The following is a 25,301-nucleotide window of genomic DNA, read 5'->3' as shown; positions in this document are numbered from 1 at the left end:
ATGTACAGTTGTGAAGGTCACAGTCCAAGACTTGCTGTATTTGTGGAACACCAGCTTGGCCAAACCCCACTGGAGCTGTTCTTAATAGCCACGGGAACAAACCAAGGGAAATGATGGTTCATTTTGTGATTCATTTGATTTCTGAACCAGTTTGTTGGTTCAGGAGGTGTAAAACTCACTGGGAGTCTTCAGCAGACTCCCCTCCATCCACCCTCCAAGTTTGGTAAAGATTGGAATTGGAATGTCCACGTTACACTCCCCCAGAAAAGCTCAACTTCAGTTCATGACAACTAACTAATCTCCCTTCATGCTGCAGAATGGGAGCTCTGTGACTGGCTCCCGGAACTGCCAATCAAGCTGTGGACCACTGCTATGGGTGTTTCTAGGGCTCCCAGAAGTCCACCCCCAGTGTTGCTTAGGAACTGACTGAATCAGCACCAGGCTGTCTGGAAAAACACACTGCAAAACCAAACCAAACAAAACACCAAAGTCCAAACCAATTTGGAACGAGCCACTAATTGACCCGATTCATGCATGAATTGCAATTTGTGCATTGGTTTGTGCCCATGCCTAGATCTTACTATATTATATGCCAGAATTACTAAACTCCCAGTCTCTAGCAGTGCAATCCCAGGAACATCTTCCTGGGTGTAAGCCCCACTGAATAGACCTGAACAAGATTCTGAGTAGGCCCGCTCCATAAGACAACATAATTGCATGTATGTAAAAGCAAATAAAAAATATTAGTAACATGCAATGTTCCCTCTAAGCTGCAGTCTTGTGAGCAAAAAATCTAATTTGTGAGCTGCTGCATAAATTAATGTGCTCTGGGACCATCCTTCCAGAGCTAAGACAAAAATGTGTGAGCTGGAGCCTAAAAATTTGTGAGCTAGCTCACGCTAACTCAGCTTAGAGGGAACACTGGTAACGTGCTGTCAAGAGTTCAAGGTAGCCAACACGGTTCTCCCCTTCTTTATTCTATACTCGCAACTAGGGCTTTTTTTGAGTAAGAATGCAGTTCTGGCTGGCTTGACGGGGGGTGTGCCCTAATATGCAAATGAGTGTGTGCTGGGCTTTTCCTACAAAAAAAGCCCTGCTCACAACCACCCCAGGCAGGTTAGGTGGAGAGGGAAAGGGTGGCTCAAAAGTCACCTGGGGAGCTTCACAGATGAAAGGACATTCAAACTCAACTCTCTACTGTCCCAGTCAGTCACACCCAGTCGCTGCCCCTACTCACTGTCTTCATGAGAGTTTCTTCTTTGGAACAGCAACTGATGTGCTTCATATGGAAGTGAAACCCCTGCTTTGCCTCTTCACTGACTGTACTAAAGGCCTACTATGGACTATTTGCATGTTACACACGCTGCACGTTTAAGTCTCCCTTGACCTGCATCAGTAATTACAGTACCTGTCATATAGAAGTCTTTAACTGTGAGCTGGGGTGGAACAAGAGGATCGGTAAGAAGCTCCTGATTCACCATCTGCAATTGTAAGAATGCAGCAATTACCTCTGGGGGGAAATCACTGTTTCTGCTCACCGCACAGCGCATGGTATTCTTCTCAGTGTGCCGCAGAAGCCCCGGTTCTCGCTGAGCTGAGCAAGAACAGAATAGCAGGGCGACATCATACCTTGGACAGCTCATTTGCCTGGTGGAAATAGTTCGCTTCTTCCACATCATCGTATCGGACCAAGTTTGGAGAGACTTCCTCTAACCTGCTCCTTATTTGAGCGAGGGTATCGTAGGGGAGGGTCATGCCGGCCAGCTGAAAAGGACAAAACGGGCAGGGAGGGACAAATTCAAAAAAAATCAAGATGCTGCTGTGATTGTTTTTGCTGGGTCTTATGGATTTACCTCCCATTTTCCTCCCGAATGGAGACCCAAACTGGCTTACTCCCCTCCTCTGTTTTGTCCCTGCAATTGCTGCCCTGTGAAGTAGGTTAAGGTGGGCGGAGAGTGATTGGCTCAGGGTTACCCAATGAGCTGCCGTGGTAGAGTGGTGACTGAAACATGGGGATCCCAGGTGAGATGCTGTAATCATTCCGCAGGATGCTGGCTTGCACTGAAAACAGTCAATATCTGCAGTGAGGTGGTTGAAGTTACTGTAATGTTGAGAAGAATCGCTGGAGTATTGTATTTATGCTTAGTGCAAGCAGGGCTTTTTTGAGCAGTAACGCAGTTCTGGCTGGCTTGCCGTCAGCGGGTGTGGCCTAATGTGCAAATTAGTCCCAGCTGGGCTTTTTCTACAAAAAAAGCCCTATGTGAAACAATGGTGACACCAAGGAGTGTGGCCTAATAGGCAAATGAGTCCCTACTGGGCTTTTTCTACCAAAACCCTGAGTGCAAGTATAATCAACAGGGTAACAACTGGCAGGTTTGCTGTGTATTAACATCCCGCTAAGAATGAGTTCCCAAGAGCTAATGCAGCACATACTATGTGCTAATTTTAAACCTGAAAGCCAAAATAGGATCCAGTCTGCTCCCTGACTTTTCCAGGGAATCCCAAGACAGATTTCCTCATCCAACCCCGCCCTCATAGGCAGTTCATGAGAGGGAGGGCTGGAATGGTTGCCTTAGTGCTTAGCTCTCTCCAGGGCTTTTTTTTTAGAAAAAGCCCAGCAGGAACTCATTTGCATATTAGGCCACACCCCTGGTGCCAAGTTAGCCAGAACTGTGTTCCTGTGTATTCCTGCTCAAAAAAAAAAAAGCTCTGGTTCTCGTGGCCCTTTCTTACCCACCCAAGGAAATGCTGATTGCCACTTTAGGGGTCAGGAAGCAACTTTTCTCTAGGCCAATTTGGTCAGGGATCCTAGAGGGTTTTTTGCCATCTTCTGGGCATGGAGGAGCGGTCACGGGGGGTGAGGAATTTTTGTGAATTTCCTGTATTGTGGAGGTCAGACTAGATTACCCCGGAGGTCCGTTCCAACTCTATGATTCTATTATTCCTCTCTTCTTTTTTTAACAGGATTAATTTTATTTACATACAGAATTCATATTCTGCCTTCTTGCCCAATCAGGGCCACCAAGGGAGCTTAACGGTTAAAAGCAGATTGTAAAACAATCCTGAAACTGAATTTAAAATGCTGATAGATTTATGAGATTCCACATCGATGCTGCAAGAAGATTCAAGGGAGCACATTTCCTTTTTTTTTTACCGCAGCAGTACTCCTGCGAGCCCTGACTCTCATGCCCCGGCAATTAATTTTTCTTACGCTTGCAGTACCTCGGAAACTGCTCTAATAATTCTCCAGTCTTCTCTTGCCATGCCAGGTGGCGTGACTGCAACTCGAGTTTGCTGAGCTCTGCCCTCGGTGTTTACGTAGGTTGCAGCTTTCTCGGTGTAAGCAGCTCCGGGGAGAATGACGTCAGCCATCGGGGCTCCAACGTCGCCATGGTGCCCTGAAACAAGTAGCAGTGGAAGCGGCATTAGCATTGCTGGGGGACTTCACTGGTACAACCGGCGTGGCTTGGAGTCTCGTTCAGGCAAATGCACGCTCCTTTAACTGAAGAGAGGCCTTGATTATGCTCAGAAATAGAGTTAGCTTGTTCTTCTACTCTAAAAGGAAGAGCTCTTTTATTCATTAACCCTCTATTAAGAGGGCTCGCTCTCCCCCCATATCCACCATCCCCCCCCCCACCAGTTCGTGACACATACTTATACTTTATAATTCTTGCCACAATTCCAGTACAGTCTTTCTGGCAGAAGTTTGCGTTCTTGCCTGCCTCCTCCCCCCCCCTCTCCAATTTGATATCTGTAATTGCCTTTCTGCAATTATACACTTGATGAGCTGGTTAAACCACTGTTAACGCATTGTTCAAGCCACTCTTAGATGGCAGAGCTACAAAGCCTTTTAAACAACACACAAAATAGGAGGGGCTTCTATGAAGGCTTTGAAGCTGAGTTGTTAATCAGAAGCTCTCCCCGATCAAAAGTCAGGTTCGCTGCATTCCGACCCATGGGAATTCCTTGGTTTATTAGACAGCTGGGGATGGAAGCTCTTAAAGCAGCAGTGTCCAATCTTCCTGGTATGGTGATCCACCCAGGGCCCATCCAAGTTTTTGGGGTACCCTTGGCCAGTTCCCTTCTCCTCCTGCTTTTCCATGCACTGGACAGCTCCTACCAACTCTTAAGATTCCTCCCCCAGCCCTTGTTGTTGCTGTTTAGTGTTTTGTGGGTGAGAGCAAGAGAGTGCTTGCATGCCCGGAAGTCATGGTGACCTCTCAAGGGACATTTTTGAGAAAGCTGGCTTGATACATCTGCCTCCGGGAGGATCTGATATTCCTTTGGAGGTCTCCCTTCCAAGTACTTGCCAGGATTCTTAGCTTTCAAGTTCTGATGAGATTGGGCTTGCCCTGATCTTACAGCTGAAGAGAGAGCTAGAAGACAGGAATGTGAGAATTTCTCAAAGGAAGACAAGGAGAAAAAGAATGATGCAGAAGGTGGGAATGGCCCTATGGGAGGGCCGGCCTGCAACTCACTTCCAGAGGCTTAGCAAGCCACTTTGGGGTCCCTCCTGGCCAAAAGTAAGGTTCACTGAATTCCATCCCATGGGAATTCCTTGGATTAGAGAGCGCGTGCTTGGGAGGGAAGCTTTTTAAAGCAGCAGTTTCCACACTTTCTGGTATAGTGATCCACCCAGGGCCCATCCAGGTTTTGTTGGGTACCCTTGGCCAGTTCCCGCCTCCTCTTGCTTTTCCATGCACTAAACAGCTCCTACCAACTCTTCAGCTTCCCCCCCCCCCCATCTTCCAGCTAGTTCCCAGGCAGATTCCTTCCCTAGTCCTTGTTGTTGTTTAGTGTTTTGTGGGCGAGAGCGAGTGTGGAGGGATAGTGGCTCAGTGGTAGAGCATCTGCTTGGTAAGCAGAAGGTCCCTGTTTCAATCCCCGGCATCTCCAGCTAAAAAGGGTCCAGGCAAATAGGCGTGAAAAACCTCAGCTTGAGACCCTGGAGAGCCGCTGCCAGTCTGAGTAGACAATACTGACTTTGATGGACTGAGGGTCTGATTCAGTAGAAGGCAGTTTCATAGGTTCATATGAGTGCTTGCGTGCCTGGAAGTCATGGTGACCTCTGGATGTTTTTCAGAGAGCTGACTTGATACACCTGCCTCTGTGCCCTGGCTCTGATTTCCCTTTGGAGGTCTCCCTTCCAAGTGCTTGTCAGGGTCAGCCCTGCTTAGCTTTCGAGATCTGATGAGACGGGGCTTGCTATACAAGTCAGGCCCGGCCCTTACTGTTGAAAAGAGAGGTGGAAGGCAAGAATATCAGAAGCACTGAATAGAAGACAAGAAAATGACGAAGACAATGAAGAAGACGACAATGATGTTGGATTTATATCCCACCTTATACTCTGAATCTCAGAGCGGTTACAGTCTCCTTCACCTTCCCCCCCCCCAACCCCACAGCAGACACCCTGTGAAGTAGGTGGGGCTGAGAGGGCTCTCCCAGCAGCTGCCTTTTCAAGGACAAATACAAAAGCTATGGCTGACCCAAGGCCATTCCAGCAACTGCAAGTGGAGGAGTGGGGAATCAAACCCGGTCCTCCCAGATAAGAGCACTTAACCACTACACCAAACTGGACACCATTGAGCGTGATACTAAAGAAACAGGATGAACCACTGATATTGTATGATTTCAATGGATAAATACTGAAGCAGCTTGGCTCATTCTAATTGGGACTGGCTAGTGCTGTGAGAACAAGGTGGGGCAGCAAAGAGGAAGCCTATAGATACACCAGATTCTCAGCAAGACAAAAAAAATATGAATTCATATTCCCCTGAAGAAGGCATGAAACGGACTCTGTAGTCATAAAAATCAATCAAGAGGAATATAATTGTGTCTTTGTGCACTGCCATTATCACATGTGTAACTGAATGGTTTAGTAGTTGAAAAAATTGCATGACTAAGCTCTGTAATTTTCAAGTCACTGATATTTGGATGTTGATACATGCTTGCACTGTTGTCTACGAATGAATAGCTATGAATATGATATAAATTTGTATGAGATTTATATATAGACAATATTGATAAATTTCTACATATTTGTAATAATATTCAAGACGGAGAGTTTTGTTTCTGGCTTGTTTTAATTTAGGAGTAAGTCAGTTCTGAACCTCTTTAACCAGATGCATAAGCCTTCTGTTTTGCTGGCAAAATGCTCACCACATTATTTTCATTAGGAGAAAAGCCATTCCTGAACCTCTTTTCTAACCAAATGCAAAAGCCTTCTGAATTTTGCTGGCAAAATGCTCTCTCTCTCTCTCTCTCTCAATCACACAGCAGAGCTATAGAGCCAAGCTGCTCCACTGGGTAAGGCCCCTCCTCACTTGGGGAATAGGGAGGGGGGAAGAGAGAAAGAGTGAGAAGCTGCTGTCTCAGCTGCCTCAATCGCAGGAGAGAAATACAAAAATGGCGTAAAAGTAGGAGAGAGGGAGAAGGAAGCAGAAAACAGGCAGTTCTTTGCAGGTGGATAGAAGCCCGGATCAGACCCACAGGCTGCACCTTTTGACACCCCTGGTTTAGAGGAACACTATAACTATTACCATGCCTGCTGCAGTTCCACTTACCCTGGTAGATGATAAAGCAATTCCTGGGCAAATCCTCATGACTAATGCAACCCTCATCGGCCCCTAAGAGGTACAGCACTTTTGGAGGGTCCTTCCGGATCGCATCCACTCCTGGTTTGTAGCCTAGGTCAAGAGCAGCTACTTGGCTGGCAACCCTGCACAGAAAAAATGACTGTTTCACCCTATATACTCTAATAGTCAAAGAAACACACTACCATTTGTCAGGTGTCCCCGCTTTAGCGGCTTCACTATCACCTTACCACCTCTCCTCCCCAGTGGGGACCCAAAACAGCACACATTGTTTTCTCAGTCCACTTTACCCTCACAACAACCCTGCGAAGTAGGCTGAGCGTGTGTGACTGAGGCACTAGAACAAGGGTCGCCAAACTTGCTTAGCGAAAGAGCCACAAGACACAAATGTCAGATGTTTGAGTGAGAGCCAGAAGACGGAGGGAGGGAGGGAGGGAGGGAGGGAGGGAGGGAGGGAGGGAAGGAAGGAAGGAAGGAAGGAAGGAAGGAAGGAAGGAAGGAAGGAAGGAAGGAAGGAAGGAAGGAAGGAAGGAAGGAAGGAAGGAAGGAAGGAAGGAAGGAAGGAAGGAAGGAAGGAAGGAAGGAAGGAAGGAAGGAAGGAAGGTGGAAAGATAGTTTTAACTTCATAGGCATTCTCCAAGCCACTGCTTCGGCTGATTTAAAGAGAAGGTGGTGGGGACTTCAAGAGCCACAAAATATGTGTGCAAGAGCCACATGTGGTTCCCAAGTCGCAGTTTGGCCACCCTTGCGCTAGAAGAACGCCTGCCTCCAGGAGGCCTTGAAGCTGCCAGAAGGGAACACGTGGCTGAAGTGAGATGGAAGAAAATGAATTATGCAGAGCATAATTTTGTGCGTAGGCTATATATCTGATCTGTGGGGAACTAAATAAGTTGCTCATGCTCAGGACTGGAAGTAAATTTATATCTTAAATCTGAATTGTATCCTACTAGAGACCTTTTATGAGGGTGTGGCCTGACCTCGATGGCCCAGGCTAGCCCGTTCCTGTCAGATCTCGGAAGCTAAGCAGGGTTGGGCCCTGGTCAGCATTTGGATGGGAGACCACCAAGGAAGTCCAGGGTTGCGACGCAGAGGGAGGCAATGGCAAACCACCTCCGAGCATCTCTTGCCTGGAAAGCCCCAGGAAGGGTCACTATAAGTCAGCTGCAACTTGACGGTACTTTCCTCCACCACCACCACGTCCCATTCAGATGGCCAGAATTGTTTGCTCCTATATCAGGGTGGCCAAACTTGCTTAAGGTAAGAGCCACATAGAATAAACGCCAGATGTTTGAGAGCCGCAAGACAGGAAGGAAGCCAGGAAGGCAGACAAATAAGATGGGGGAGGGAGGAGATGGAAAGAAAGCAACTTTAACTTTAAATGTATTTTCCAAGCTGCCAGCTGGCTTGGCTCGGAGAAGTGATTTAAAGGGAGAAATGCCTTCTCCAAGCTGACCAACAAGGGGGTGGGGGCTTCGACAGCCACACAATATGTGTGAAAGAGCCACATGTGGCTCCCGAGCCACAGTTTGGCCACCCTTGTCCTATATCATAAGGTAGAATCTGTCACCATAGCCACCAACACACATTACAGGATGCTGCATTCTCATTGGTCAGCTACAGAGTAAGCTTTCCACTAGCAGGATGGATCTTTCGAGCTCCACTCCCGCAGTGCAGTGATCTCCACAAAATGCTGCTCCGAGGAGGGGGAAACAGGAGTCACCAGGATTCAGAAACCATCTTTTTAAGTACTTTAATGTTTTATTGTTTATTCTGGTTTTATATACCGTAATCTATAACTCTCTTGTTAACTGCCCTGTGCCCGGCTATCAGGAAGGGCAGTCAAAAATATAAATGAATAAACTTGCGAGAGGCCTGCAGTGGGAGGGCAGAAATTGCCTCGCCCTTTCAGTTACTGGAAAATCTAGTCTGGATCCAACCCACTGCATTACAGAAATCACTCACATCTGGATTTTCCTGTATGGACAAAGGAGAAACTGCTATAGCGCAGGGGTGGCCAAATTTGCTTACCAGAAGAGCCACACAGAATAAATGTGGAAGAAAGGAAGGGAGGGAGGGAGGTGGAAAGAAAGTAGCTTTAACTTTAAATGTATTCTCCAAGCTGTTGGCTGGCTTGGCAATGTGATTTAAAGAGACAAATGCCTTCTCCAAGCTGGCCGATGGAGGCTTTGAGAGCCACACAATATGTGTGAAAGAGCCACACGTCACTCCAGAGCCACAGTTCGGCCACCCCTGCTAAAGCGCAATGAGAGCACAGAAACCAGCCATTTCTAGGCGCAACCCAACATTTCCAGGAGCTCTATAGTTGCACTTGAGCCTTGGGATGGCTGCGGCCAGCAGATCTGTGCTGGGAAACTCTTATGCCCCTTCCATCGGATCCAACAGAATAGCAAACCTATGAAGGATGTTCAGGACTTTCCACTCGGCATCAGCTCCGCTTTTGGTCTTTGCATTTTGGGCAATGGTGGAAATGGCTGAATGGATAGCCGCTCCATCCTCCCGCTGAAGTACTGTGCTGCCAACCACCACCATTGGCTTTTTGGCCTGGTTCAGGATCTGAGCAGAAGAAGCAAGAGAATGGGAAAAATCACTCTGCGGCTACAACACCGAGACGACAAGCCCATTTTCAAGACAATGATTTTAACACAATTTCAAAATCTGATTTGCCACCGATACGTGGTGGGCTTTGTGTTCCCCTGTCCAATGTTCCCTCTAAGCTGCTGAGTCTTGTGAGCAAAAATTCCACTTTGTGAGCTCCTGGCATGAAAGCTGTGGGCTCCTGCAGCAATGAGTGTGCTCTGGGGCCATTTTTCCTGAGCTAAGATAAAAAGGTGTGAGCTGGAGGCCAAAAACCTGTGAGCTAGCTCGTGCTAACTCAGCTTAGAGGGAACACTGCTCCAGTCTACTTTACATGAAGGAGAGCAGTGCAACACCAGGAATTTATTGCGCTGGTCTCGCAAGGAAGGAAATCAACACGGCAGCGATTAAGGTGATGTTGCTTTCCTAGGGAAGTGATTTTCAAACATTCAGGGCTGTTTTTGAGCAGGAACGCAGTCCCGGCTGGCTCGGTGTCATTGGGTGTGGCCTAATATGCAAATAAGCTCCTGCTGGACTTCTTCCTACAAAAAAGCCCTGTGGAAAACAATGGTGATGTCAGCGGGTGTGGCCTAACAGGCAAATGACTTCCTGCTGGGCTTTTTCTACAAAAAAAGCCCTGCAAACATTAATTGGTGATCTGTGCACAGTCGAGGAATTCTCTCCACCCTAAATCGGCTCAGTTAGATGCCTCCCATCTGGACACTGGCAGACCAGCGTAGCTTTTGAAATGCATTCAGTAAATTAAATCTTGCCCGGCATGTTTATCAACCCAATACTTATGTATTGAATAGGTCAGTTCTGCGTAGCAAATGACCTTGGCGAAAACCCTCTGCGCAAAAGTATCACTCGGTTTGGGATCTGCGCTGTGGGTTCTGCGGTGGGTTTCCCTTTTTTAAAATTACAAGGTACCTTGCTGAATGGATGTTTTCCTGAGGCTATCTCCAGGAGCAGCTGCGGGGAATCTCCCAGATGGTCGTAGGTGTACGTCAAGTCGACCGGACTGCCCACGAGGGCTACTTGCAGCTCATTGTGTAGCCAGCTGAAAAGGGACCAAAAGCAAGGCGCTATTAAGGATCTGTAATGTTCAATACAGCCTTGCTATAGCCATTTCACTGATATGCAGGTACCTACTTATCCTGCAAAGAGTTCCTCTGCACAGAAAGCTTTATTAACTGTTTGAGAGCCCATAAAAAGATATTCTCTCTTCTTTCCCATATTAGTGTAGTGGTTAAATTATTTGTCATGATCTGTGCAGGACTGGGAGACAAGGCCTAGGGAGGCCTGGGCCTAAAGATCAGTGTGGGAGTAGAAAGAAGACACAGCCTACAATCCCCACAACGCTTGGTGCCCACTGTAACCAATTAGTGTCCAGGGATTGTGTAAGAGGATTGATACATAAACTTCATGGGCTGTGGAACTGTGTTCTTTTCTCTCACAGAGTCAGACTGAGAGGATAGTCTGTGGCTGAGAGAAGGCTCCCTTGCTCGGAAGGTAAAGTGAGTCACAGGCAGTCGGCCTGGGGGGAAAGGGCTGTGGGCCCAGATAACTAACAGGCTAGAGGAAGTACAGGTAGCCGCATTAGGGTTTATTTTTATTTTCCTTTATACACAGTTACATCTATTAAGCACCTTGCCTTGTTCAAATGCCCATTTCTGTATTAATAAACCTTTATCTTTTTTTAGTGTTCTCGGCCTGGTCATCACGCCTGGCTTTTTTCCTCGGCTTAAAGGGGCGTTTTTGGTTGGGCTTGGGAGGGCACTCTGGGCCTTCCCAAGGGACCATCAATCCAGAGTGGTGGCAGTGTTAGGCAGCAACCCATCTGGGTCATGACAGTATTGTTTACTATGTTGCCTCTGATTTGGTAATACCCGTTTTTATGATGCTATTTTAATCTTGATATGTGGATCCTAATTCTAAAATGTTGCTCGTATGTTGTCTTCTTGTTGCAAGCCGCCCTGAGCCTGCTTGAAGGATAGGGTGGGATATAAATCGAAAAAATTAACTTAAATTAAATTAAGTGTGTGACACTCTTATCTGGGAGAAGTCCAGGGTTGCTACACCGAAGCGGGCAATGGAAAACTGCCTTTGTTCATCTCCTCCTTTGATAACCCTACGGGGTTGCCATAAGTCAGCTACAACTTGATAGCACTTACCATCACAACTGACTCCATTGAACATAAAGATACCAAAATGAAATCTGGTACAAATGTTAGGACAGACCTCTGTGCGTAACATATAAACTCCCCCCCCCCCATCATCCCCTGCATGATTCCCCAGTAAAGGGCCAGGAAAGAAGGGTGGGGAAGAGAAGTACTGCAAAATACATTGGAGTCAGTAGCCCCTCTAAGACCGACAAAGTTTTATTCAAGGTATAAGCTTCCATATACAAGCACACTTCTTCAGAAGCTTGCACACAAAAGTTTATACCTCGAATGAAGCTTTTGTTGGTCTTAAAGGGGCCACCGAATTCAAACTTTGTTCTTCTGTTTCAGACCAACAAGGCTGCCCACCTGGATCTATGCAAACTACGTTGTAATCAGTGTTCCCTCTAAGCTGAGTTAGTGTGAGCTCGCTCACAGATTTTTAGCCTCCAGCTCACGCATTTTTCTCTTAGCTCCAGAAAAATGGCCCCAGAGCACAATAATTTATGCAGTAACTCACAACCTTAATACCAGTAGAATTTTTGCTCGCAAGACTCTGCCGTTTAGAGGAAACATTAGTTGTAATACAAATCTATTTTACAGAGTAGGATGCTGGAATGAAAACTGGTGTCTATATTCAGAACTCTACCCCAAGTTCATCATCATCATCACCTTTATTGGTATAACTACTCCAAGTTTCCTTTTCAAATCAGAGCCCAGCCCACAACCCATGTTAAGTAGTAGTAGTATTGGATTTATATCCTGCCCTCAACTCTGAATTTCAGAGAGTGGCTCACAATCTCCTTTATCTTCCTCCCCCACAGCAGACACCCTGTGAGGTGGGTGGGGCTGAGAGGACTCTCACAGCAGCTGCCCTTTCAAGGACAACCTCTGCCAGAGCTATGGGTGACCCAAGGCCATCCCAGCAGGTGCAAGTGGAGGAGTGGAGAATCAAACCCAGTTCTCCCAGGTAAGAGTGTGTGCACTTAACCACTACACCAAGCTGGCTCTCAAGAGTTTGCACAAGGAGTGATTCTTTTGTCTTAGGACCAACCTTTTCCGGATTCTGGCATTGAACAGCGGTGCCTCGAAGCGAGGATTGGTGCCAACCAGAAGCAAGACATCTGCCTCTTCCACTCCAGCAATCGTGGTATTAAGAAGGTAGCTGGACCGTAAGTCTGTTCTGTAACAAGAGACACAAGTCAATTAGAAAGAGCTGAGCATGGAGCTCAGGCAGGAAGGGCTGAGAAGTAGCAGCACCAGGAAAAACATTATTTTAAGCTAGAAACAAAGTCCAAGCAAGGCTTCTCCCACTGCTTGTTTCCAACATGCAACGAAAGCCTCAAAATAGCAAAAATGATATATGGCAGGGGTGGCCAACGGTAGCTCTCCAGATGTTTTCTGCCTACAATTCCCATCAGCCCCAGCCATTGGCCATGCTGGCTGGGGCTGATGGGAGTTGTAGGCAAAAAACATCTGGAGAGCTACCATTGGCCACCCCTGATATATGGGTATCTTCTCTTCCTTCCATATGAAGTGAATGACAATACACATTCTATTAATGCAGCATTTCTCAGAGTGAGGGTCAAGAGCCAAAACTGGTTACAAAAGCTCTGGAAGTGGGTCGCAGGCCGGTCTTCCCTAATGGTTGCTCCTGCCCTCTTTCTCCTTGTCCTCCTCGTCAAAGTCTCACATTCTCCCTTTGCAACAATGAGGAGGAGAAATTGTCCAGCACCTAGTAACTTCACAGTAGTAGCTGGACAGAGGAGAAAACGGAATGCCACTGGCTTAGGGACAGCTGTGCTCTCTGTGTATTGTTTGTAGGTTTCTCAGCATCTGGTTTGCTGCTGTAGAAAATGCAGGACTGGACTAGATGGGCCACAAGGTCATGGTGTCAAAAAACCTGGGACTAGTCATGAAAGGGCCACCATACAGAGTAAATTTTGTATTTGTGGGTCACCATACCAAAAAGGTTGGGAAACACTCTATTAAGGTATGTTTTCATGAGAAAGGAAAATAAAAATGGCACAGCACTTTGCACGGAACAGTCTAGAAGTCCACAAGTAAGTACCATCATAGTGACCTCCTTCTGTCAAGATCGACCTCTCTCTAGCTAAAACCCAACATATGCTGTTCCACCATGAAATGTTTCTAATTTCTCCATGGTAGCATTAGCCCTGACCTGGATAGCCCAATCTTGTCAGATCTTAGAAGCTAAGTAGGATTGACTCTGGCTAATGTTTGGATGGGAGACCTCCAAGAAAGTCCAGGGTCATGACGATGATATTGGATTTATATCCCGCCCTATACTCTGAATCTGAGAGTCTCAGAACGGTCACAATCTCCTTTAAGAACATAAGAACGTAAGCCATGTTGGATCAGGCCAGTGGCCCATCCAGTCCAACACTCTGTGTCACACAGTGGCCAAAAAAAACCCCAAGTGCCATCAAGAGGTCCACCAGTGGGGCTGGAAGCCATGTTGGATCAGACCAATGTTGGATCAGGCCAATCATCCAGTCCAACACTCTGTGTCACACAGTGGTCAAAAAAACCCAAGTGCCATCAAGAGGTCCACCGGTGGGGCTAGAAGCCCTTCCACTGCCCCCTCCAAGCACAAGAATACAGAGCATCACTGCCCCATTTTACCTTCCACTCCCCCCACAACAGACACCCTATGAGGTAAGTGGGACTGAGAGAGCTCTCCCAGCAGCTGCCCTTTCAAGGACAAGTCCTACGAGAGCGATGGCTGACCCAAGGCCATTCCAGCAGCTGCGTAGAGGAGTGGGGAATCAAACCCAGTTCTCCCAGATAAGACTCCGCGCACTTAACCACTACACCAAACTGGATCTCCAATGCAGAGGCATGCAATGGCAAAACATCTGAACATCTCTTGACTTGAGAACCCCATGTGGTTGCTGTAATGTCTCCCTTTGGCTGCAGGTTCCCAGGTTAAAGTACTCTCTCAGGCATCTGTTCTTAGGTCCACTCAGCAGAGACAAGCTGGCTCAAAATACCAACTGCTTAACCCTCCAACAACCAACAACTGAAAACTTCCGCAAGCATACAAAACTGGAAACTGAAAACAAGAGCTCCAACCAAATGAACCAAACTAAACCACACAGATATTTGAAATTGGGGGCGGGGGGGGGGGGGGCGGCGGCGGCAGAGAAGCAGACTGTTACATTACATATATACAATACAATACATTACATATATACACCGTCACCCCAAATCAGCTGCGACTTGATGGCAAGAAAAATAAAAATCAGCTCACAAAGCTTAATCCCAGTGTACGCCCTCGATCCTTCATTAAAAGTGTCTGCTTACAGGATCTTACCCAGCTCCTGCAGTAGGGAACACTTCTTCAGTGCACAGGTTGTCAGAGTTCACTCTGTTCAGCAGGTCTTTGAGAGCGACAAGCGCCTCCGCATCCACCAGGCCTCCAGCGATGGCAGCTACCTCATTGCCCTGGGCACCCTGAAGCTTTAAAGGCGACACACAAAATGCCATGAGGTGAAATAGGAAGTTTGCTGGCAAAATACACATTGTGTTCTCAAAGAGAAACAAACTATCTGCCTTTAGCAAATCAATACTCCTGAGCCTGATGCTGTAGATCTGTTCCAATAGTGGAAACGTGTCATTCCTGACAGAATAGGTTTTCTGGTATCCAATCCCTGATCTTTCACAAAACACACACTAGAAGCAGCAAAAGTGTTCTTATTGCAAAACAGCGATGTGGTAACGTAGTCCCCTGTGCAAGCACCAGTTGTTTCTGACGCTGGGGTGATGTCGCATCACAATGTTTTCAGGGCAGACTTTTTGCGGAGTGGTTTGCCATTGCCTTCCCCCGTCATCTACACTTTCCCCTCAGCAAGCTGGGTACTCATTTTACCCACCTCGGAAGGATGGAAGGCTGAGTCAACCTCAAGCCGGCTACCTGAACCAGCTTCCGCTGGGATCGAACTCAGGTCATGAGCAGAGAGCTCAGACTGCAGCACTGCAGCTTTACCACTCTGCGCCACAGGGCAGTCAACAAATTCTGAAACAGGGAACACTGTTTAATTTTAAAGCCCTTCCTCAAATTACAGGATCTGCTCCTTGCAGTTTGATGTCAGTGTCCAGATGTACTGTAAGAAGCCTGTCCCCCAATCAGCAGTGTTAGAAGCAAAGGCTCTTACCACTCCTGCAACACGGCTCAAGGCATCCTCCCACGACACAGAAGTGAAAAGGCCTTCTTCGTTTCTCACCATGGGTTCAATGAGGCGCTGACGTTTCAGACCATCATAAGCAAACCTGCAAAGTTCAGATTGAGCTAAACAACAGCTAAAGAACTAACGTCCATTATCTATCTAACACCGCACCGGTATACCTAATTCATTCTGAGCTATTTAAGTGCACTATCCTTTCAGAAACAGGGATGCTTTTAACAGAGGAAGGGGGGAGGAAGGGGGGAGGAGGAGGAGAAGGAGGAGGAGAAGGAGAAATTGGATTTATATCCCGCCCTAAACTCTGAGTCTCAGAGTGGTCACAATCTCCTAACCCTCCCCCCCCCGCAACAGACACCCTGTGAGGTAGGTGGGGCTGAGAGACAGCAACTGCCCTTTCAAAGACAACTCCTGTGAAAGCTATGGCTAACCCAAGGTCATTCCAGCAGGTGCAAGTGGAGGAGTGGGGAATCAAACCCGGTTCTCCCAGATAAGAGTCCACACAATTAACTACTACACCAAACTAGCTCTCGAGCTATCGCATGTGAAGCCGCCTTACAATGAATCAGACTTTTGGTCTCTCAAGGTCAGTCTTGTCTGTTCAGATTGGCAGCAGCTCTCCAGGGTCTCAGACAGAGGGGCTTTCACGTTGTCTACTGCCAGATTCTTTAAACCAGTGATGCCAGGGACTGAACCTGAGATCTTCTGTATGCTGAGCAGATGCTCTACCACTGAGCCATGGCCCTTCCTCCTGGAGGAATAACCTATGGCAGCCCAAATAACCTATGGCAGCCAAAAACATACTAGTCCTCTGCAGGGGTGGAATTCTAGCAGGAGCTCCTTTGCATATTAAGCCACACACCCCTGATGTAGCCAATCCTCCAAGAGCTTACAAGGCTCTTTTTTGTAAGCTCTTAGAGGATTGGCTACATCAAGGGGGTGTGGCCTAATATGCAAAGGAGTTCCTGCTAGAATTCCACCCCTGGTCCTCTGGCATTTTAAAGACTGAGGAAGATCCAGTAGTATCAGATTTCATAGTAATGCACTTCGTCAGCTGCCAAATAATCATCAGGATCTCTTATTCTGAACAATGGGCTTCAGAGGGTGGGTCAAAAAATCCACATGCAGGAGCTATGTACAGAAGAGGTTTTTATTTGGCACTGTGGGGCTGCCCAGTGCTTGAGCTTGGGTATAGAAAATCCCTGCATGACTGAAGGTTGGGAGAAAACAGTAGCATGAGGGGAGCTGGGGGTGGAGGACGGGCTGGGAGGAAGCAAATGGAGAAAAGACCAGGAACAGAGAGAAAGTGGGGCCAGAGTGAGTATTTCCTTCTCCTAATAATCTCATGAATAGTCAACTATTTCAATTGTTTCAATTGAATAATTTCAATTATTTATTTTTCACCATGATGAGTTTATGCTTACAGGATACAGTGCCTATACAACCAGCACTCCAGGGTAAATGACACAGAAGCTGATTGTTAGTTACTCTGTTAAGTAGATAACCTGCAATGCTCTGGCAAGTGACTGTTGAGACACGATCCTCCTGAATGCCACACATACTTAGAAACCAATGATTTCAAGATCTTTCTCTGGATAAAGTGCTCCGCTTTAACAATCTCTTTGCTTCCACAACAAATGTCAACATCTGTTCATTAATAGTGAACAGATTCAAAGCTTTCAAGCATTAAAACTTCAGGAAGTTCTCCGACTTCTATCTTTGGTAGGCTACCTAAGTTCACTTGAGAACGTATCAGTTTAAACACAGGTACCTCGTTTTATCGGATATCCATTCCTCATTGATATCTTCATGCAATCTGGGCAGAATTCTCATCACCTCTCCAGTCCTAGTGCTCACGACAATATTACTTCCGACCGCGTCAAGAACATCAATGGACTCCGTCTTCCTAAGGGAAAGGCAGAAAGCCCAAGGCAAATGTGTTTCCGAAGACCTGAGATGCCCTAACTAAAGCCTACTAAATGCCTCCATGTTTTCAGCAACTAAAGTTGTGTGTGTATACTGCAATGTTTATTTTTCAGTATACCACAAAACAGCCATCAGCAACCAAAGGCCAAATCCGACAGCTGCTCAGAGGACTACTAAGGGATTCACTGTGACAAAGTGCATACCACACCCAATTGACTCTTCCCATGTTGCCCCACCATCAACTCCAAAAAGGTTTAAAGCAGGGATGTCAAACATGCAGTCCAAGGGACAGATCAGGCCCCTGGAGGGCTCCTATCAGGCCTGCGAGCAACTGGCTGTCATCTGCTTCCTTCTCTCTCTCTTGCTTCCTTCTGCATCACAGCTTGCTCAATCGCACAGGAACTACAGAGCAAAGCCATGATGCAACTTATGTAGTTATGACCAACACAGGAAGCAACTTATATACAAAAGCTTGCAATGCCCAGCTATTTCATGTTTTTCCCTGGGTCTTAGGCTCAAAGCATTGATCATGAGATTTCTGTGATGAATGTTAATAGATCAAAAGTAGGTTTGCAGCTTAACAGACACACACCTGAACAACACCTGAACAGCCTACTCAAGATTGCTACAGCACAGACATTGTCTCCAGATTTTGATGCAATAATTCACAGCAAGAGGTGCCAGTTATCAAAAACTGTTAAACAAAATATTGCAAGACTGCTCATCTTTTAAGTATGTTTTAAGGTTTGTTTGGTTTTTTTAAAAAAATCTTTAATTGTGCTTGTGTCCTTTATAAAGCTTACATATTCACTACCTGGCATTACGTTTTCCTACACATATGGCCCAGCCTGACAAGGTCTCATTTATGTCAGCGCCGTCTCTTATAACAAATGAGTTTGACACCCCTGGTTAAAAGCTTACAAAAGCTCTTGATGCATATGCCTGCACATTTGAATCTTCATGAGTACAGCAAATGATATTTGCTACTGACATTTAAATTGACACTTTCAATACATACCTGGTCTCCCAGGGACGTGAGGTAAAAGCATAGGGCTTAGACGTAAGGGCTCCAACTGGACATATGTCAATCACGTTGCCAGATAATTCAGACATGAACATTTTTTCAATGTAGGTACCAACTTGCATCTCATTTCCCCTTCCTGTAGTTCCCAGATCATCTACTCCTGCAATCTCATTTGCAAACCTAGCAAAGGCATCAGAGAGGGGTAACACATTATGTACCACTTCAGTTCACAAAAAAAAAAACCCAAAAAAGGAATGGACACTGCGTTCACCAAGAAAACCAAGATTTTAATGACAGTCGGTGAACTTGAACCTGGTTTCGCAAGCTAACCCGTTTTCCATACAGTCTGAACAAATCTTGTATTGCTTCCTAAAAACATGCAGGTATTTTGTTCGTAAGACTATGGTTTCCTTTTAATTTCATTTTGCTTGCACCTACATGATTTACATCATCATAACAGCCACTTCACCCTTATGTGAAAAGCATTGGGACACACCTTCGCATATTCTTGTTACAAGCTTCGAAGAGAATCTAGTAACCAAATTCAACTCTAGAAGGATCATTTGAAAACACCTGAATGCAAGCTAGAGATCAGAGACTATTTCCATCTGCTTGTAGCATCAGCACCTATTACACTCTGGTGGCAAGGACAATGGGACACCAGCTACCTGATGCATCGAGTGCACTGTATGCAACGGGTCATGATAGTTTTCACTAGAGGACCGATGTTCTTGTCCTCCACAGCTCGTTTCCCTTCCAGGAATCTGCTCCTATCGCTGCCAAACATCATCGACTGATCCTAAAGACAGGCAGAAATAAAAGGAACATACTTCTTTAAGAAGCACAGTTTCAACTCAAGGTAACATTTAAAAAAAAAAGATCTCCCAGAAGTTATACCTGCAGATCACACTCCCCTCCTTGATCGCAGATTGGACAGTCCAGCGGATGGTTGGCCAGCAGGAATTCCATGACACCCTCTCTATAGGGAATCAGGAAGCAAAACATAAGAATCATTGCCTGCATTTATTTATTTGCATGATTTATAGTCCGCCTTTCTCACTTGGACTCCAGGCAGATTACACAGTCAATACAACTGACAGATGGGACACTGAATAAACAGTGTAACATGATTGGCGTCATAGAAACAACCAGAAGTCTAAAAACAGAACTAAATCAAAGCATTAAGTCTTAATGTGACACGTTCAATGATGCAAAATCCCACAGTAGGATCCTAGCTTCAATAAGCTATACACAGAGGTATACAACACAGTCCCTGATAATGTTAAAGTAACGTTGTGTATCACTTAGTATAGTGCAAGTCATTACCTGCAATATTACTGCGATATTGTTTCATATCTTCACCATATTTTACACATTCTACCCATTTAGAACAATGCATTCAATTATTAAAGTAACTCATTAAAATTAATTCGGGTGGGTAACTGTGTTGGCCTAAGGCAGCAGAACAAAGTTAGAGTCCACCAGCAACTTTAAGACCAACAAAGTTTTATTCCAAGTATTCTTTCATTACAATTTTAAAAAAACAAACAAAACTGAGGCACTTTGCTTTGATGCACACCTAGCCACAAGCCCATTATTTCAACACCAGGAAAGTAAGTTGCATAAAAGCATATACAGCTTACCTCGCTTTCCGGGATTTCTCAGAATTTGTCAGGATATTCCAGCCCTTCATCACGGGCATGGCGCAAGCAGCTACTGGCTACAAAACCCATTAGAAAGATGTAAATTTACTGGTGATGTCTCCATGTATGTTCATAAAATTAACCACCCAGCATTCAGTTCATAGCATAGAATCATAGAGTTCGAAGGGACCTCCAGGGTCATCTAGTCCAACCCCCTGCACAATGGAGGAAACTCACAAATACCTGCCCCCCTAAATTCACAGGATCTGCATTCCTGTCAGATGGCCATCTAGCCTCTGTTTAAAAACCTCCACCACCTCCTGAGGAAGCCTGTTCCACTGAGGAATCACTCTAACAGTCAGGAAGTTCTTCCTAATGTTGAGCCGGAAACTCTTTTGATTTAATTTCAACCCGTTGGTTCGGGTCCTACCTTCTGGGGCCACAGAACACAATTCCACACCATACTCTATATGACAGCCCTTCAGGTATTTGAATATGGTGATCATATCACCTCTCAGCTGCTTCCTCTCCGGGCAAAACATGCCCAGCTCCTTCAACCTTTCTTCATAGGACTTGGTCTCCATAGGACTTGGTCTTAAACACTGTCTGTAAACTGTTCTTTACTAAGCAGGTGAAGCCAACTCAATTTTTATCTGACTACAACGACACAACATCTCTCTCCTCTCTCTCTCGGCTTGGCTTCGCGAACGAAGATTTAAGAAGGGTGCAACAGTCCACGTTTGCTGCAGGCTCGCTGGTGGCTGACAAGACCAATGTGGGACAGGCAGGTCCGGCCACAGCGGCTGCAGGGAAAAGTCTGATTTAGGGTTGGTCCTGTAGCAGTGCGATTCTTCCTCAATCTCCTTTTGTCCTCAAGACCAGCTATGCGTGCATTTTCAACGACACAACATAAAGCAACCATTACTTTCTAAATAAAAGCCAGTATTTAAGATTAACACAACATTACAGCTAGATAGCTGTGTCTAGTTCAAGGGACAGAGCATTTCTAGTATATCAAGCATTTATAAGAGATTAAGCTTGACCGCTGCACTGTAAACAAGCATATTTAGAATAATGTCAAAAAAGCATCTGTTAGCTGCAGACACGTTATAATCAAAACACAACTAATTTTGTTGCTAGGCATTCTGCAAAGTTCTGCAAGCTTCCAGAATTCTACAATGTGAGCAAAAATGTAATAACCACCTTAGGTGCTTTCTCTATCTCCACAAGACACATCCTGCAATTTCCAGCCACAGACAGTCTGTCATGGTAGCAAAATCGAGGAATCTGCATTCCAACCTTTTCACAAGCCTGGGGTGGGGGCGGGGGGAGAAAAATAATTATTTTTTTAGAAAAACACCCAAAGTATGGGTTAGGAAAGTTTATGGAAAAGGATATATAGACTCAGAGCTCATTCTACCTGAAGCACTGTGGTTCCTGGAGGTACCGATATGGGTTGCCCATCGACAAAAACCTCTATAAGGTTGCTGGCTGCTGTAGCTGTTGTACGCACTAAGAAAACAAGAACAGAAAATATATTTTATTTCTCAAAGCCAGCACACATATTTTGATTCACTGGCCCAAATAAGCGAACAGTGGAAGTTACCATTTGTTTGACTGTGAACCGCCAGTCATATCACAGCTGTAAAAGAACGAAGGAGCAGAAACATCTTGCACCTTGGTAGGGGTAAACCGTCTTTTTGCTGCTTTACAATGCAATTTATGCTGTTATTTCAGTGTAGCCATACTGATTTAACTCAGTTTGCAATGGAAGTCAATTCATGACGCAGTATGACACACAACTGACACACAATTCATGACACTGGCAAGACTCAAAACAACTCGAGAAACCGCCTTCTCAATCGCCACCCCTTATTGGTGGAACCAACTCCCTGAGGAAGTCAGAGCCTTGTAGGACCTTGTCCAGTTCCGCAAGGCCTGCAAGACGATGCTATTCCAGCTAGCATTTAACTGAATGGATGTCTTAAGATTACTGAATGCATCTTTGAATTGTATTGAAGTTAGCACCACATTGTTTTTATCTAATGTTTTAACTTAACTGTTTTATTATGAATCTGTAAGCCGCCCTGAGCCTGCTTCGGTGGGGAGGGCGGGATATAAATTGAATAAGCCTAAACCTATTCTCCATTACTATTCATCGGTGTGAAAGTTGGCAGTGAAGGAACCTGACAGAAAGAAAGTGAAGGAACCTGACAGAAAGAAAGTGTGATGTTGGAGGAGAGCTTTACAGCTACTGTGGACCACTAAAAAAGACAAATCAGTGAGTTCTAGAACAAATTAAGTCTGAACTCCCCCTAGAAGCCAAAATGGCTATACTGAGGCTATCGAATTTTGATCACATTATGAGAAGACAGTCATGCTAGGAAAAGCTGAAGGTAGCCAGAAAGGAGGAAGAGCCAACATGAGGTGGACTCAGTAAAGGAAGCTGCGGCCCTATGCAGTTTTGGAAATCCAATATCTACTGCCACCCATACAATTCTCATGACTAGCCAAACACACTACCTCAACAAGGAATACTACTCTAACAAAATCCAACAGAGGGGCATCATATGCCAAGTTTTGAATAAAACAACTTACCGCATCCTTTCGTCGTCTGAGCGACACCATTCAGGGCCTTGCGGACAGCAGGTAATCGCAGCATGGTGCTGCAAGAAAACAGAAGGAAATTTAAGACGCAAGAGAAAGAAAAGAACTAAATGACAATATTTTCAATAGCAACTATATGAAACAATTGTAACGTGATTAAATATGTCTGCCTTTCTGGTTCTCTTTCACACACACTGTTCAATGTTGCAACCTCACCTATTCTTACGCAACTGCTTTATCAAATCAAAAATACCCAGTTTTATTTTGTAAAAGCAGTCCTGTGCATAATACAAGCATCATGCATTGAGAGATACTGTAGGCCTCTTGCTAGAGCCACTGGAAATAGGGAACAGAAATATATCCTGCAAACCTGAAGTAAAAACACACACAGCAAACCAGATTTGCCTCTGCGCAACAAAAGTATGTATCACTTTCCACTAGCAACACATGAGAATTGGACATCATGGCAACTGAGCTCTCTCACTACAGTAGGGACCCACACCGCTTTTCAGCAAAAGCTGGTGTAGTGGCTAATCTGAGAGCCAGTCAGGTGTAGTGGTTAAATGTGCAGAGCACTGGGTTTGATTCCCCACTCCTCCACTTACAGCTGCTGTAATGGCCTTGGGCAAGCCCACAGCTCTCACAGAGCTGTCCTTGAAAGGACAACTTCTGTGAGAGCTCTCAGCCCCACCTACCTCACAGGGTATCTGTTGTGGGAGAAGAAGATAAAGGAGATTGCAAGCCACTCTGAGACTCTGATTCAGGGAGAAAGGCAGAGTATAAATCTATGGTCCTCTTCTTCTAAGCAACCAAGCTGGTAGAGGCGGAAACTGCTGTCAAGTCACAGCTGATGTATGGCAACCCCATGGGGTTTTTCAAGGCCAGAGACATTCAGAGGTGGTTTGTCATTGCCTGTCTCTGCATCATGACCCTGGTATTCCTTGGAGGTCTCCCACCCAAGTACTAACCAGGGCCGACCCTGCTTAGCTTCCAAGATCTGATGACACTGGGCTTGCCTGGGCCATCCAGGCGAAGGCAAGAACTTCCTGACCATTAGAGCGGTTCCTCAGTGAAACAGGCTTCCTCGGGAGGTGGTGGGCTCTCCTTCCTTGGAAGTTTTTAAGCAATGAACATCCTGTGAATTTAGGGGGAGGTATTTGTGAGTTTCCTGCATTGTGCAGGGGGTTGGACGAGATGACCCTAGAGGTCCAACTCTATGATTCTATAAACCAAGCTAAGGGCTCAGAAACCCCTAGCACGTGTATTGCCTCAATCAAGACGTCGGGGAGGGTGCTTGCTTTTTGGAAGAGCTTTGCATGCAGGAAAAAACCAGAAGTGATGCAACATGCTGTCTTTAAATGCTGCATCTCTTGATTCTTTTACCCCATCACAAAGTGAAACAGATGACAACTGCAAACCTGCCTATCCTAGATAAGAAAAAGCTAGGCATGACTTAGAGAGAACGCGCATTCCACAAGCATTCGCTTCCCTAACACATCTCATCTTACTTCTGCTTCAGTGGGAACTCATTTCTAACTCAGTACGGATCAGTATCAGAAAAGCTAACAATTGCTTGTGGGACTGGAACATGAGCACATATACATACGTTTTAGGCAGCTTTCCAGGGATGAGACATATCACACCTATATTCCATTTACGTCTATCTGCCTGTATTTCCAAATTAACTTCTTAACTCCAGTTTTATACTCTTTATGTTCCTTTTATATATATTTTTCCTATTTCTTCTATCTCATGCTGAGAATAGCTCTCATATCTTCCGCCTTCATGAACTGTGTGAGGGCCATCTGGCTGCGATACCTATGGGAAGACGATCCTTCCCACATTCTGTTCTGAGAACGCTCAGTGAGCAGAATTGTAACTTGCAAGGGTTATCTAGGCCTAGTTCCAGCATTTCAGGGAAATCAGCGTGGTCTGTTCTCACTGTCAGAAAACCTCTGTTCTCACAGCTGGAAACAGAGGGCTTCAACGTTCTTTTCCCAGGCCCTGAATGTTCTTTTTCTAGGCCTAGAGGACCTTCTCTCACTCCGTGAGCCTTTATACTAACACTCTTTCTCTCAGCAACTCAACCTTTCTACTAATTCTTACAGGGAAATACAACCTGTAGCAGTCTCTTCAAGTGGAAGTTTCAATAGTTGCTTCAGGTCTTTGGAATAGGCTGCCAGTAGATAAGACCTGTCCTTTCTCTGCTTTTTAGGGGGGCATGCAGGACTGAACTACTGGGGGGGGGCTTTTTGCTGCTGTTTGTACTGAATACAGGTCTGGATTTCTGTTACAAGTTTTTGTTCTTGGAATGTATACATTTCAGCTTACTTCTGTGCACCATTTAAGACCTACTGTAGAAGGGAAAGGAAGTGAATATACATCTTAATAAATGCTGCTTGCTGAATCATCTGTACCCTTCCCTGCTGCCAGAACACATTGCCACAACAACCTTCTTGGTCAGAAATGCATTCTAAAGGGCAAACTGCCATAGGGACAGAACCAGAGGCGGGGAACAGAGGAATGATGAATGCATCGCAAGTAGG

The 25,301-nt window shown here is 45.7% G+C and overlaps 1 protein-coding gene across 1 annotated transcript in view; it reads right to left on the bottom strand.

Moving 5' to 3' along the window:
- The window catches only part of NDUFS1 (NADH:ubiquinone oxidoreductase core subunit S1), a 29,910-nt gene that overhangs the window by 363 nt on the left and 4,246 nt on the right, over window positions 1-25,301 (bottom strand). The window contains exons 2-18 of the mRNA XM_060256871.1: window positions 22,747-22,814; window positions 21,569-21,660; window positions 21,352-21,459; window positions 20,149-20,225; window positions 19,403-19,484; window positions 19,174-19,304; window positions 18,500-18,685; window positions 17,327-17,461; window positions 15,529-15,643; window positions 14,688-14,833; window positions 12,405-12,533; window positions 10,119-10,248; window positions 9,007-9,167; window positions 6,564-6,718; window positions 3,223-3,398; window positions 1,630-1,764; window positions 1,409-1,481 (exon numbers count right to left, since the gene is read on the bottom strand). Coding sequence (XP_060112854.1) covers window positions 1,409-1,481; window positions 1,630-1,764; window positions 3,223-3,398; window positions 6,564-6,718; window positions 9,007-9,167; window positions 10,119-10,248; window positions 12,405-12,533; window positions 14,688-14,833; window positions 15,529-15,643; window positions 17,327-17,461; window positions 18,500-18,685; window positions 19,174-19,304; window positions 19,403-19,484; window positions 20,149-20,225; window positions 21,352-21,459; window positions 21,569-21,660; window positions 22,747-22,810 — 2,095 coding nt within the window. The 5' untranslated portion in view covers window positions 22,811-22,814. The remainder of the gene's footprint in view (window positions 1-1,408; window positions 1,482-1,629; window positions 1,765-3,222; window positions 3,399-6,563; window positions 6,719-9,006; window positions 9,168-10,118; window positions 10,249-12,404; window positions 12,534-14,687; window positions 14,834-15,528; window positions 15,644-17,326; window positions 17,462-18,499; window positions 18,686-19,173; window positions 19,305-19,402; window positions 19,485-20,148; window positions 20,226-21,351; window positions 21,460-21,568; window positions 21,661-22,746; window positions 22,815-25,301) is intronic.

This window comes from Heteronotia binoei, chromosome 16, assembly GCF_032191835.1.
Source record: "Heteronotia binoei isolate CCM8104 ecotype False Entrance Well chromosome 16, APGP_CSIRO_Hbin_v1, whole genome shotgun sequence".
Classification (NCBI taxonomy): domain Eukaryota; kingdom Metazoa; phylum Chordata; class Lepidosauria; order Squamata; family Gekkonidae; genus Heteronotia; species Heteronotia binoei.
This window is presented reverse-complemented; position numbering and strand designations above follow the sequence as displayed.